This window comes from Mustela nigripes, chromosome 4, assembly GCF_022355385.1.
Source record: "Mustela nigripes isolate SB6536 chromosome 4, MUSNIG.SB6536, whole genome shotgun sequence".
Taxonomy (NCBI): domain Eukaryota; kingdom Metazoa; phylum Chordata; class Mammalia; order Carnivora; family Mustelidae; genus Mustela; species Mustela nigripes.
This window is the reverse complement of record NC_081560.1, coordinates 37,144,958-37,158,551: the sequence shown is the minus strand read 5'-3', so window position 1 is coordinate 37,158,551 and position 13,594 is coordinate 37,144,958. Positions and strand designations below refer to the sequence as shown.

The 13,594-nt window shown below is 44.0% G+C and overlaps 1 protein-coding gene across 3 annotated transcripts in view; it reads right to left on the bottom strand.

Annotated features, from left to right (window-relative positions):
* The window catches only part of DOCK4 (dedicator of cytokinesis 4), a 431,767-nt gene that overhangs the window by 146,159 nt on the left and 272,014 nt on the right, over nt 1-13,594 (bottom strand). For all 3 annotated transcript variants that reach the window (XM_059396554.1, XM_059396556.1, XM_059396555.1), the window contains exon 16: nt 7,662-7,768. In XM_059396554.1, coding sequence (XP_059252537.1) covers nt 7,662-7,768 — 107 coding nt within the window. The remainder of the gene's footprint in view (nt 1-7,661; nt 7,769-13,594) is intronic.

Below are 13,594 nucleotides of genomic sequence, written 5' to 3'. Positions count from 1 at the left end.
GGAGTCAAAGGAGATAATGCTAGGTATGGGGTTAGATTTGGAAGTTTTAATCTATTTCTGAAAAACTGCAGTGGCCTTGAGAAATTGTACGGAAAAATCTCACAGCACATCTTTTATTGTTCTCTGAGGTTCCCAGCATGCATCCTTAACACATAATACAAACACTGGAGACTTTAAAAGCAATCCAAGCAATTACCATTTAGGATGGTTTATTCCACATAAGGCCCTGCAAAGCACTTTATGTGCATTTTCTTATTCTCATAGCAACCTCAAGAGGCAGGACTCTGGAACCTGAGGAGCTGTGTGATTTGCTCGACATGACATTACTAGTAAGTGTCAGAGTCAGGATTTGAACCCAGGTTTGTGTTCAAAACTACTGCAGAACAGTGTCTCCTTCAAATGTTGTTTTAACCAAGTTTTGAGTTTTGCTCTAATTCAGTAAACATTTACTGATTTATAGGTAACATATTGAATGGTGGGTAAGGCTAAGAAAACCCAAAAGGTTCACTTCTCTAAAATAAAGGTCTGTGTGTGGGAGATACCCTGGGAGGCAGCTCAGAGTGGTCTGTGAAGCTGAAATGGCTCCGTGTCCAATCCGCCCATGAGCCCTACAGAAGGAACGGCTGGGCTCCATTCTGAAACCACGAATGGAACGAGGAAGGTCACATGCCCTGGATGCAGTGGGGAGCAAGGCCAAGTAGGAGCAGATAAGGCACGACACTGGAGCTTAGGGACCTAACAGGTGAGGTAGAGATCATCTGTCATTTCATCTGATGAAAGAGAACCAACTGTAGAGAAACTGGGTTGGGGAGCACTGAAGAGAAGTGGTGTTCCAGAAAGTCGGCCTCTAGGGCAGAGGCAGGTATCAGCAAATACTGAAGCCAAGAAGGTTCCCCCGCCTTTTATGAGGCCATGCACGGATGATTAGCAAAAGCCAGGCGGTGAGGAAGGAAGGGTCAGCAGTAAATCCCTCAGGCCTTCTTCAGCCAGACTGGAGAAGGGACTGTGCTGGGAGTACAACTCCGAAGCAGGGTAAGGGGGAGAGAAAATGGAAATGAACAACCCCACTCCGCGACTCTGAAGCTAAGAGTCCGTTAAGTCACCGAAAGAAGCTGGAAAACGATGTGCAGCACTGCCTGTGTGTTACTTGGAAATACTGATATGGAAGAGTCGGGGTTGCGTGTCCGCAGGCCTGTGAGTCTGAGACTGACCCCTGTGATGCTCCGGCCTTCCACAAAGCTCTAGTGCACACACGTGAGGCGTGGTCTCGTCACCAAACCAAGATCCAGTTACACCCCTCTACTAGATGAGCGGTTAAACACAAAGCACTTGCATTCTGGGGACACTTGGCCAACAACTGCTATGGGCATAAGGACAACTTTTTTCCATCACATCCGGGGCAGACGTGGAACAAGGCAATGAGGACATGAGAATGACAGAAACAAGACCATAGCCTCTTGAGGCCACTACCAGATTACAGGAACAAAACAATGTCATTGCCCCAGTAAAGGACAATATTCTGTGTTTCCTCGGATGGGCTGGGATCTGTGCAAGTCACCTCAAAATGGCGTGAAGTTAATTTATTACAATTTAGAGAGGAAGAATTGAGAACCAGCCCTCTGCTTTACTACACTTGAGACTGAAATCAGACCTGACAGGAGAAATGTGCTCAGACTCTCAGAGAAGAACTAAATGCAGGCTTTGGGAAGCCGTGGTGCTGTCTCAATGAGCTTTAAGAGGATACCTCTTAGCTTACAGTCTGTTCCTCTGCCCAGGGTTAAAACCAGTTGGCAGAACAATGGATGGTACATCCAGGCCAGCTTGTTGACCCAATGTCTTAGACATGTCACAGAGAGCTGCAATGGTCAGTCACAAGCAGTGTTCCAGAAACATGGTGCCTGCAGTAATACAAACTGTGTGACCAAGCGATGAGCATCTAAGTTTTATGCAGAAATACACTGGTACGGAAGTTTGTCATACGTTAATCACCTTAAGGGGTCTGTAATTTTTGTACTGCAGAAAGTACGGAGTTAAATTTTAAAAACACAGTAAGTTAAACAGTCCAGTCGGAACTGTATTTGACCAGTTAATCACAACCAGATTTAAACAGCTGTGGTAGGATAACACCTTCTTTTAGGGACTCTCTCAGTATGATTAGCCATTCTGGAGGATATTATTAAAAGTTTATTAAATTCTTATTTGTCAGTCCTTTAACTTGGTGTTAAGAATGTACCCAGGAAATAAACACAGTCCCTGTCCCTGAGGGCATGGAATGTCTGACCCCTGCACCTGAATACCCATGACAAAGCTGTGATAAGGGCCACCGGGTTCCAGGGGCTGGGGTTCCAGGGGCTGGGGACGGGGCTGCCTGACTTTCATAGAGAAGAAGAGGCGCACCCAGCAGGCAAGGCAGGAAAAGGCATATTCTGTGGACGAAATGGTAGCTATCAAGGTACTGGGAGAAGGAAAGCACATACAGGAGAATCCGGGGCCAGGGGAATGAAGTGCCATGTGGGAGGCTGGACTGGACTCCCAAACAGAAAAATGATGGTAGTGGAAGAACTTGTGAAATTCAGGTACTGCACAAAGGTTAATTTAGTTTCAATAAATATGCTGTAGTTACGTAAGATGTTAACATAAGGAGAAGCTAGGTGAAGGGTATATGCGAATTTTCTGTACTATTTTTTCCAAATCTTCTGTAAGTCTAAAATATCTTAAAAATAACCTTCTTTTTTTTTTAAGATTTTTTTTTTTATTGGACAGAGAGAGATCACAAGTAGGCAGAGAGGCAGGCAGAGAGAGAGAGAGAGAGGAGGAAGCAGGCTCCCTGCCGAGCAGAGAGCCCGATGCGGGACTCGATCCCAGAACCCTGAGATCATGACCTGAGCTGAGGGCAGAGGCTTAACCCACTGAGCCACCCAACCCCCCACCTTTTTTTTTTTAAGTACAGGTATATTCAGACAATGATAAAGACCTTAGTAAGTCTAGAACATGGGATTTCTCAATACAAAAAAGCCTTGGAACTGCCCTAGACCTCTCAGGAGAAACCGAAAAGGAAGGCTCCCATGGGGAGCTGCAGAATTTGAGGTGTCTGTGTCGAAGCCCGCTGTGGATGGTCAGGAGGCTAGTAGAAGCTCAGGCCTGGAAGTCCGGTGTGGCCGTCAGCACCAGAGGTGCGGTGATGAGCGAACCCATGGAAGTAGCTGAGACGGTTCGAGACCACAGGAGTCAGAGACGATGGCCAAGGATGAAATCCATGGTAACACCCAGGTGTAAGGAAAAAGACAGAAGGGTCCTCAAAGGGAAAAGAAGGATGAAACTCAGGAGAAAACCATCCAACAGACCAAAGAATGTGGGATTTTCAGGAAGGGTCATCAATGGTGTTACATGCTGCAAAGAAGTAAGAAAAGATTCTCAAAGTGGCCAGTGGCTTTAGCCACTTTCGGAAGACTGACCATGTCCTGGTATAATTCGTAAGACTGAAGGGGCTTTTTGGACGTCCCACTAATAGCTTTCAGTGCCAAGATCAAGTCCACCTATGAAGTTACCTTAGACTTTTTGTCTTTTTTTCTGTTCAGTATGGCACGTTTCTGTGTTAAGCGTATCAGCTTACTTCTAATTTTTAAAATGTTCTAGGTGTTTCATTTTTTTTAAGGTGTTTAATTTTTAATTTCTCTCATGCTAAGTAATAAAACAAAGGTTATGTGACCCAGGTTGGGCACTAGTGATTTCAACAGAGAAAGTTCATTTGAACTTTGGGCACAGAAACAGCCTGAAGAGCAAATGGAACTCAAGGAGGTCGAGACTATGAGGGAAGACCAGCTTTTCATGGAGACGGAGGGTGACAGGAAGGGAAGGGGGAAGGAGTGGTCATTTGAAAAGGTTTTTGCTGGTTTTGTTTTTAAGAAAAAGGCTTGAGCGGGCCCATGATCTGAGAGAATACAGTCAGAAGAAAAGGAAACAGCTAGAGTTGCAGGAGGAAGAGGGGACAATGGGAAGAGCCGGGTCTCCGGGGAGTCGAGAGGGAGGGGGATCCTGAAGGAAGCAGGTGAAAAAATCAGGCTCGGAGAAGAGTCTTGGCCCATCGTCTGAGACAGGAAGCAGGAAGGAAGGGAAGGATGCCGGTAAGTTTGCAGGTGGCAGAGGAGAGAGCATGGGAAGTTAAGAAAGTTCCTGTCTGTTGGTTTCTGTTTCTCTGCTAAGCAGAGGGGAAGTGGGGGGGTAGGCAGAATGGTAAAATCTTGTAAACAGCTCTTGTTGGGGCTGATCTGTAGTAACTCATGGCCAACTGGGAACAATCACCCTTTGTAAGCTGCGTTGCAACTGTGTGACCTTGTCATGTGTCTCTCAGCCTTAATTATGATGGTTTTTATCAATAAGAAGTTTGAGGGGCGCCTGGGTGGTTCAGTGGGTTAAAGCCTCTGCCTTCGGCTCAGGTCATGATCCCAGGGTCCTGGGATGGAGTCCCAAATGGGGCTCTCTGCTCAGCAGGGAGCCAGCTTCCTCCTCTCTCTCTGCCTGCTGCTCTGCCTACTTGTGAACTCTGTCAAATGAATAAATAAAAATCTTAAAAAAAAAAAAAAGTAAAAAAAGAGAAATAAGTTTGAAATTTTACGTAGTCAAAGGTTTTTTTTTTTTTGTACCTAATTTCTAACATGTGAGCCATTCTTAGAAAGCCTCTCCTTTCCTCAATAGTATAAGATCGTAAAAATATTCAGTTGTATTTTTAAGGCTCTTACAAGTATTTTTTTTTTTAAACCTTTAATCTGGCACTTGTTTTGGTCTAAGAAGCATGGTAGGAATCCAGCTCTTTCTTTTCCCCCAACACCCATCATGGTCATCTCAACACTACTTATTAAATGGGCTATCTTTTCTACTCAATGATTTAAAACCATTCCTCCTCCTTCCCCCCCACCATTTCCTATTTTTTTTTAAAAATAGTAAATTCAAGGCTGCAATTATCAGCAGGCTGTGAGTTTTCCTGCCCTGGCAGAAGAAGGATAAGCATTATGCTCAGAATATGTTTTTATAATCCTTATACTACAAGTGGCCTCAGGCTGAAACTGAACTTGCTGGCTCAGTACTATGAAAAAGAAAACCATGGTACCTACTAGACTAAAAACAAAAGTTGTTATACTTGGAGAGAATCCCACACCTCTTCAAAAAAGCAACACTGAATAACCTTAAACACAAGATAACACAGCTACTCAGGGTTCTTCTGTGGGCCTGATGCGTCCTGATGGGTCTCCTCAAAGCAGGTCTGCCCCAAATTAGACAGACACCATCCTGAGCCTCCTTTGTGGTTGAGAATTATCACTGGGAACACCTGCCTTTTAAATTGCTCAAGCTCAAATAAATACATTTTCCTATGTTTTATGGATCAGAATTCTGAATACTCCATGAAAACTTGTACAAGGGTCTAAGCAGATTCAAAGCTCTGCTTATGGGAAAAGTTTTACCCTTGCCAAAATATACCCAACAGTCCTCTGGTATCAGAGTAGAATGGTTCTCTGTCTGGGAATCGATGCCAGTTGAACTCCGAAGTGCTTCTGTAGAGAAGCAAGGCCTGCTACCTGTCCTCCTGGCACTTTAAGTATATGGAGTCTTTAAACACCAACTATGAATCTTGGTCTTATTTGTATTCATTTGGAGGGGTCAACCTGGACTTGACTGGACAGTTAGCACCTGCCCCCAACACTGTCTAACCCACAGGGGAGAAAGCCCATGCTTGATGTACCATATAAAAGGGATTCATCCTTCTATACATTATTGGGTAACTGGAGCTCAGTTTTAATTAACTTAGCCCTGCCTTTTCTGAGTCAAGATTTAATGTCACACAGAGGTAGCATCACAAACACTCACACAAAATACCATTACGTCTTTTGGAAAATTGTAGCTAAAGACATTGCCTGTCATGTATCTCACAAAAGGCACCTCCCACCTAATAGTGAGATAAGCCGATTGAGTTCCTCTGTTTGCTTTATTGATTACTTGAAGATTTTTTTTTTCTTTGTATTCTATCATTGTAAGCATCTTTAAGTTCCTTTTTGAAGTGGAGAGAACATAAGTGCCAGAAACAGAACAGACTTGAACTGTTTTGGTCACCACATTTCCAGTACCTAGAACAGTGCCTGTCATTTGTGGCCAACAAATGCGTTGAACAAATAACTAGAAAATAAAAGATTTAAAAAACATGCACATACATATCCATGCAGGTACCAGCATAAATGATGTGATGTGTTATGCACTGACACTCACTTTCTTAGGAATAATTCAAAGGTAAGGAAAGTTTTGTTTGTATCTCCTTCATTCATTTGGGGAATCTTTGTTGGCACATTGCATGTGCCAGCACCCCTGACGCAGGTGTTACTCTTACAGGATTCCTAAATCCACTGGAGTAAGCGGAGGGAGCATCAGATAATTAGGGAACAGTATTAAGAGTACCATGGTAAGAGATGTGTCCAGATATCCAGAGAACTCACAGGAGAGTAGTTGGCCAGCTAGGAACACAGGGAGTGGGGGCCGGGGAGGGAGGACCATTCTTCTGATGCAGGGTGTGCTAAAGGTGCGCCTCCAAGGGTGAGCAGGAGTTAGCCACGAGGAGAGGCAGGGGAAAGCAGATCTCTAGGGGTGCCAAGGACAGAGTCAGAGCAGAGAGAACCAGCAGCCAGTGGGAGCAGGAGCTAGAAGGAGCTGGAGGTGGTCATGGTATCAAGAACAGAAGGCTTCAGAAGTGATGTGGTTGGGAGTTGAAGCTTTATACATCCTGAGGGGTCTGAGATTTATTTTCTCAGCAATCAGGAGTTTTTTTTGGGGGGGGGGTGGTTAAACTGGGCAGTGTAAACTAGTCTGACCGGTGCCTTAGATGGGTCACCCCAACAGCTGATGAAACCTGGACCAGAGGGAGACAAGAGCCAGGGGGGCAGGACCACTTAGTGCAAGGGTGAGCTGGGAAGAGCCTGGGCTGTCATGTGATCACAGAAACAGAGAAATGCAAAAGAGAAGTGTTTTTGGAGGAAATTGTGTATTTTAATTCTGTGTTTTACAGTGGCTAGTATTTCTCTTCCATACTTTATTAGTACTAGTATTCCCAGATAATTTCTAAGGAGCTCTGGTTTTACTGATTTTCTTTTCATTGCCTACTACAGTCTACTTTGTTCCCAATGTTTTTATGACGATTCTTGATGCACAAAATAGAAAGTGACAACTGCTGACATTGTTAGGACAGAGGACCACAGTATCTCTCCCTACTTAGTGAGAGCAGCAGACCAGAAACATGTAACGATCACCCTGTTAGGTTTACTCCTGGGGCACTATGGCTCTAGACAGGAAAGCATGTATTTACTGGAAATATTCAAAAACCTATTTTTAAGTTTACTGAATCTTCTTATAGCAACAGAAAGGACTTTAAGGTCAACACAGAGACTTACCCAGACATCTACACCTAAGTTAAGATAAAGATATAAATCATCTTTAAAACAGGCTTCATGATGACACAGAATATACAGACCATCCTTTCAAAAAGACTCCTTCCTAGCAATCTTCCAAACGAGTATTCTTTTCAGTCACTTCTTTCTCTTTTCCAGAGTGATAACAAGATAATGAGTTAATAATTCAGCCCTGTTTATCACAGCCCGCCGCCAGCATCTGACTGATGTTACCTTATGCACGATGAGCTCATGAGTGCCATCTGGAAGAGTCCTACCATCTTCCTGCATCAGGGGGACGAAGGAGAAACCAAACAATTTCTTCTCTCCTTTCTCCTTTGCTGTGAGAAAAGAGAGAAAGAATTATTTGCTTTTTAAAATGCCTGTTTAGGGGTGCCTGGGTGGCTCAGTGGGTTGAAGCCTCTGCCTTCGGCTCAGGTCATGATCCCAGGGTCCTGGGATCGAGCCTCATGTCGGGCTCTCTGCTCTGCAGGGAGCCTGCGTCCGCCTCCTCTCTCTCTCTCTGACTGCCTCTCTGCCTACTTGTGATCTCTGTCTGTCAAATAAATAAATAAAATCTTTTAAAAAAAAATAAATAAAATGCCTGTTTATACACCTGTGTTCAGACTTGGACTGCCAACAAGCATGATCAAGAAAAACAACCCACGCTCACCAGTTTCCTCTACATAACAGAGAGCACTTTTGTGATGAGACCTCTACCTACAGTAGCCACCTTCCAACCCGTATTCCTGCCCTGTAGCCTGCAAAGGACACTGCCTGATGAATTTTCTTCACGGGACTCACTATCTGAAAATACATTTTTAAAAAATTTCTGGATTGTCTGTTTTTTCTCTTCATCTCCTATCCTTCAGCCCCAGCCATAAGCATCACTGAGGGCAGGATTCTTCTATGTTATTTTATTCTAAACTTGGTACCTCAAAGAGTGCCAGGAACATAGTAGGTTCTCAGTAAGTATATGTTAAATCCATGAACAAGTGAATGAATGGACGTGAAATTTGATGTTTTGCTTATTACTGATGCAAAGGTGGTTTCTAGGCTCTGCTTGGCCTATGACAGAACTTTCCCTGTGTCTACATGTGTGATGAGGACAGAGAGCCCTGTAGAAGCTACTTCCTTGGGATCTTAGACATGTGGATAAACAACATGAACTGCTACCTGTAGTTTAAGAAGAGCCTATTACAGTAGTATTCTGGAAGCTGGACATGGGGCCGTGAGGTTTTCATATGCCTAATGAAGAATTACAAGGGCTGGAAAGGTTGAGGGTCATTGGCAATTATGTACAGAGAAGGAAACTGACATCACATGATATTAGGGAACTTGCTCTAGATCTTGAGAACCATTCCAATTCTTTCTACCAACTTCCTTCTTCTCCAAAAATGGAGAAAGCATTAAAAAGCAACTGGTTGGTTCAACTTGACTGTCTCCTTGTATTTAGATGTTCAGGAGCAAGTTCCTGGGCCTGCAGCCTATCCTGGGTGGGACGGTTATTCTTTCCCACACAGAGGAGGAAGTGGAGCATTATACTTAATAGAAGAGTTCAGCTCTGGGAAAGCAGTAAGGTTTGAGCTAGAGGAGTTAGATATGGTGACCTTGAGGATCAGACAAGAGACTTCAGCAACATATCATTCCCTCACGATTGCTTCTGCCATTTCACCACGGGGAAGTGGGACTCCACATAGAGAACAGTAATTTTGGCTTGGTGGTTTTGGCCCCTAGCATGAGGACATCCCCGAAAATGTGATTCTAGCAAAGTATTTTTTTCTAAAGTCATTAATTTCAACCCCAGAGAGAAACTGGGAAAATATCACTGTTCTTTGAAGTTAAGTGAAAATCACAGTGAAGATCTGTAGGATGAGATTTCTACATCAGTGAGAGTGCTGGCTATGGAACTGAAGATTTGGGGGAAAAGACGTACTTAGAAGTAATTTCCCAAGTTAATGTGACTATCTTTTTGTGTCATTTTTGGTATTTAATTTGGAAGGTAACAGGAGTCTGTGAATGAATAAAATTAGCAAAGGTAAGAAAAAAAGCAATGGTTTCCCTGAATTTGTCTTTTGTTATAAAAGAAAAATAAACACCAAAGTTTAAAGTCCATGGCCTTTTGCCCTGAGCTTCTAGATCAGCATTAATAAGCTGATGTGACCCCCTCTTTTTACTAATAAAGACCCTACGTTTATGGATTCTACCTCCTAACTTTCCAGTCCACCCTGATACCCCAAATCCAACAACTGTGCCCTGGGACCTCCAATTTACTGACCTCCTTCCCCAGGCCTCTCCAGCCTCACTTCCCATTTCTAGGCTCCATCCTTCTAACCACTGTGAATCCTGTCTACCCACTACTCCTCCACACTTCCCATTATTATAAGGTAGCACTACACCGGGCTGAAACACAACCTGCACTTTAGTCTACACCTGCGCCACACTAATCTCACTTTAATTAACACACATTAACCACAGATGGGCCCTGAGCTGGGCAGATTTGCCGCATTTTCCTACCATCTCACCTTTTGACTTTTGAGACAAGGGATTTCATCCATCCTCTTCCCTTCTCAAGCCGCCAAAACCTCAGCATGGTCCTCACTCTCAGCAGACACGCAGAGGACCCCCACACGTTCCGCCCATTACCCCACCTGCATGGGCCCTCCTGCACTATTGCCCAAACTGTCCACTTAACCCGGAGCACTGGACCCCATGCTTCCCTTCCTCAAGGGCACTGCTCCTACACTTGTCCCCTCTCTCTTCTACACATCAGTTTGTTCTCTCTACTGAATCATTTGCACCAAACATGTTTTAGAACTCCAACTTAGAAAAAAATCCCTCCCATGACCCACCATTCCATCCCATTTCTCTGCTCTCTTGTAGTCTCTTTTTTTAAGATTTTATTTATTTATTGGACAGAGAGAGAGATCACAAGTAGGCAGAGGGTGGTGGGGGGGAACAGGCTCCCCGCTGAGCAGAGAGCCCGATGTGGGGCTTTATCATGACCTGAGCTGAAGGCAGAGGCTTAACTCACAGAGCCACCCAGACACCCATCACTTGTATTCTTTATAGCAAAGTTTTGGGAAGATCTGTCTGTACTTACTGCTGCCCTTCCTTTCCTCCACCTCACTCTTGGACAAACTCGCACCAGGCTTTCATCACCACCAATCCACTAAAACCACCTGTCAGGCTCAATGACTTCCATGATGCCAAACTGGGTGATGATCACTCTGTCCTCCATTTACATGATTTATCACTGGCACCTGACATAGCAGATCAATTTCCTTTTGAAAACCTTTCTTCAGGGCGCCTGGGTGGCTCAGTGGGTTAAGCCTTTGCCTTCGGCTCAGGGTCCTGGGATCGAGGCCCGCATTGGGTTCTCTGCTCAGCAGGGGGCCTGCTTCCTCCCACCACCACCCCACCCCACCCCCGCTCTCTGCCTGCCTCTCTGCCTACTTGTGAACTCTCTCTCTGTGTCAAATAAATAAAAAAAAATCTTTCTTCAATTAACTTCCTGGCTTCTATTCCTGGATTCTCCTTCCACCTCATTGGCTATTCTGTCTTAATTTCCTTAGTGGCTTCTTCTCATTCTCCCAAGCTCTCAATGTGGAAGTACCCCACAGATCCGTTCTTGGACTTCCCTTTCCTATATAACCTTACTGTTTAAGATCACATCTGGTGTCACGGCTCTGAGAATCAGGGTCATCAGTGATATGCTGGAGCTGGCCCGTCGTGGCTTGCAAGAGTTGGCAATGTGCATCTTTTCCCAACTCCAAGTTCAGTGATGGTCATGTTGGGAGCTTGAATTTGGCCATGATGGGGGTATTTACTCAATGGAAGTCAGCAAATCCTCTAATTCAGGGCTCCCTTCTCCCCCAGCTCAAGTGCTGGTTATTAAATATTTACTATACACCACTGAACTCTGTGTCCTCCTTCTCAAGTTTAAGTCTCTAGCATGGATAGCATTCAATGGTCTAAGTGACATCTTGAATGTTTAGGAGACCTCACAGATTTCACATGCAATGTTTGGTTTTTGCTCTCCAAAAAGGTTTTTCCTGTTACCCTCCCCACTTCAATAAATGATCACTTCATTCTCAGGCCAAAACCTTGGGGGTCATCCTTGACTCTTCTCCTTCCTTCAAGTCTGGTCTATCAATAAATCTGTGAAAAAGAATTGACCTACTATCATTCTAATGCAAACCATTTTAACTGGGAGGACTGCTGAAGTCTGTTGGTCTTTCGGTTCCCACCCACAACCCATCACACAAAAGCAGACCAGTGCATCTTTAATCTAAATCCTTTTATGGCACTCCTTGCTCCAAACAAAGTCTGAAGTCTTGCCCATGACTTACAAGGCAATGTGGGATCTAGCTCCCTCCCTACGTCTCTGGCCTCATCTCCAAACTCTCTCAGCTGCTCATTCTGGCCTCCTTGATATTCCTTGAATTGCCAAGCATGTTTCAACCTTAGGTGTTTTATATTTACTGTTCTCTCTGCCTATAACTTTCTTTCCCCAGACACCCAAACGCTCATGCCTTTATTTCTTTCAGCTTGTTGCTGATACATCTCATTATTGGAGAGCTTCTCTCTGACTGCCCTTTGTAAAACAGCATCACAGCAACATCCCTTTCCAGCACCTAATTCCAGTGTAATCTTCTTTACTAAGCTTAGAACAGCCTGATACACTACCATGTAATTATTTGCTCAGATACTGTCTGTCTTCCCTTCTTAGCAGGAAACCTCTATGAGAGGAGATATTCTGTTGTGCTCACTCATGTATCTCCAATGCCCAAGGAAGTGCTGGACACATAGGAAGTGTTCAGGAAACATGTGTTTTATGAATAAAACATACTTCTTAAATAAATATACCTACACAGGGGCACCTGGGAGACTCAGTCAAGCATCTGCCTTTTGACTCAGGTCATGATCTCAGGGTCCTGGGATGGAGCCCTGTGTTGGGTTCCCTGCTGAGTGGGGAGTCTGCTTCTCCCTCTCTCTCTGCACACCCCCCTCCCCACTGCTTGTGCTTTCTCTCTCTCAAATAAATAAATAAAATCTTGCTATCTCTCCTGCTTTTGCTCTCTCAAATAAATAAATAAAATCTTAAAATACACACAGACACACAGAAATATTTGGGAGCTCATGTGATTAAGTTATTGCTCTGATTATTCAATTTATGGGACTATGGGGATTTTTCTCCTTCATGCTTGTGCTGTTTCTTCTGAACCTTAACAATGAATATTCAAAACCCAAACTGACACTGTGAACAATGTTTGAAATATAAGGACAAGAGGACAGATCTAATGGGTTTTCCTGAAAATTGCCTTTCTTCCATTTTCCAAGTTCTGAGTTAAAATAAATCTTTCCAAATGCTCTTTCTTCCTTTTCTCTCATTTCATCTTTACTTTTCTCTCTCTTTTTTTTACCTTAAAGCTCAAAGCTTGTATTAGCTTGACTGAGAATTTATAACAAAGACATCATTCCAAGTGCTTTCCGTTTTGCCACTCTAAATCCTTCCCATAACCCTCCTCTGGGAATTTGGGAGAATGGTAAGACCTTGCTAGTCATCTCCCGACATTCTGAAACATCCACCAAAGAATAATTACTGGAGCTCCCTGAGCCAGTTCCAAAATATGCCATCATCCTTGCAATAGACAGTCGTCCTCTCTCTGAATCCTGGGTGAATTACACGGCACTCAGGAGAGGTCATCGCATATCTACTGGCAATGGCCCATTCTTTCCAGACTAGAGAGGAGCCTGCTGCTTCTCTAGTAGTGATTCCTCTGGTAGTGTCCAAGTTATACTTCAGAGACACAGGGACACCAGAAGATGGGAGTGGGGGCTTGAGAGGGTGGTAAAGAGTGCAAAAAAATTAAAGTAGAGATGTCAAGAAATGACAATTTTAGGGACAGTGGTGTTCATATGGGCAAATCCTGGATCATCTCTCCATTTTGGGTTTTTTCAGTTCTGTAAAACAAAGCAATTACTTCACATCATCTCTAAGGACTATTTGACTGACATTACCTGTCATTTGAACACTGAGACTGCAAGATGATGCAGATATAGGCAAATCAGATATCACTCTGAGCCAATCGGAAGCTCTCCTGGGGACTTCCCAGGCCCAGAAAGGTCCTCCTGGGTTCCCCTGAGCCAGTGTGAGAGCTGGG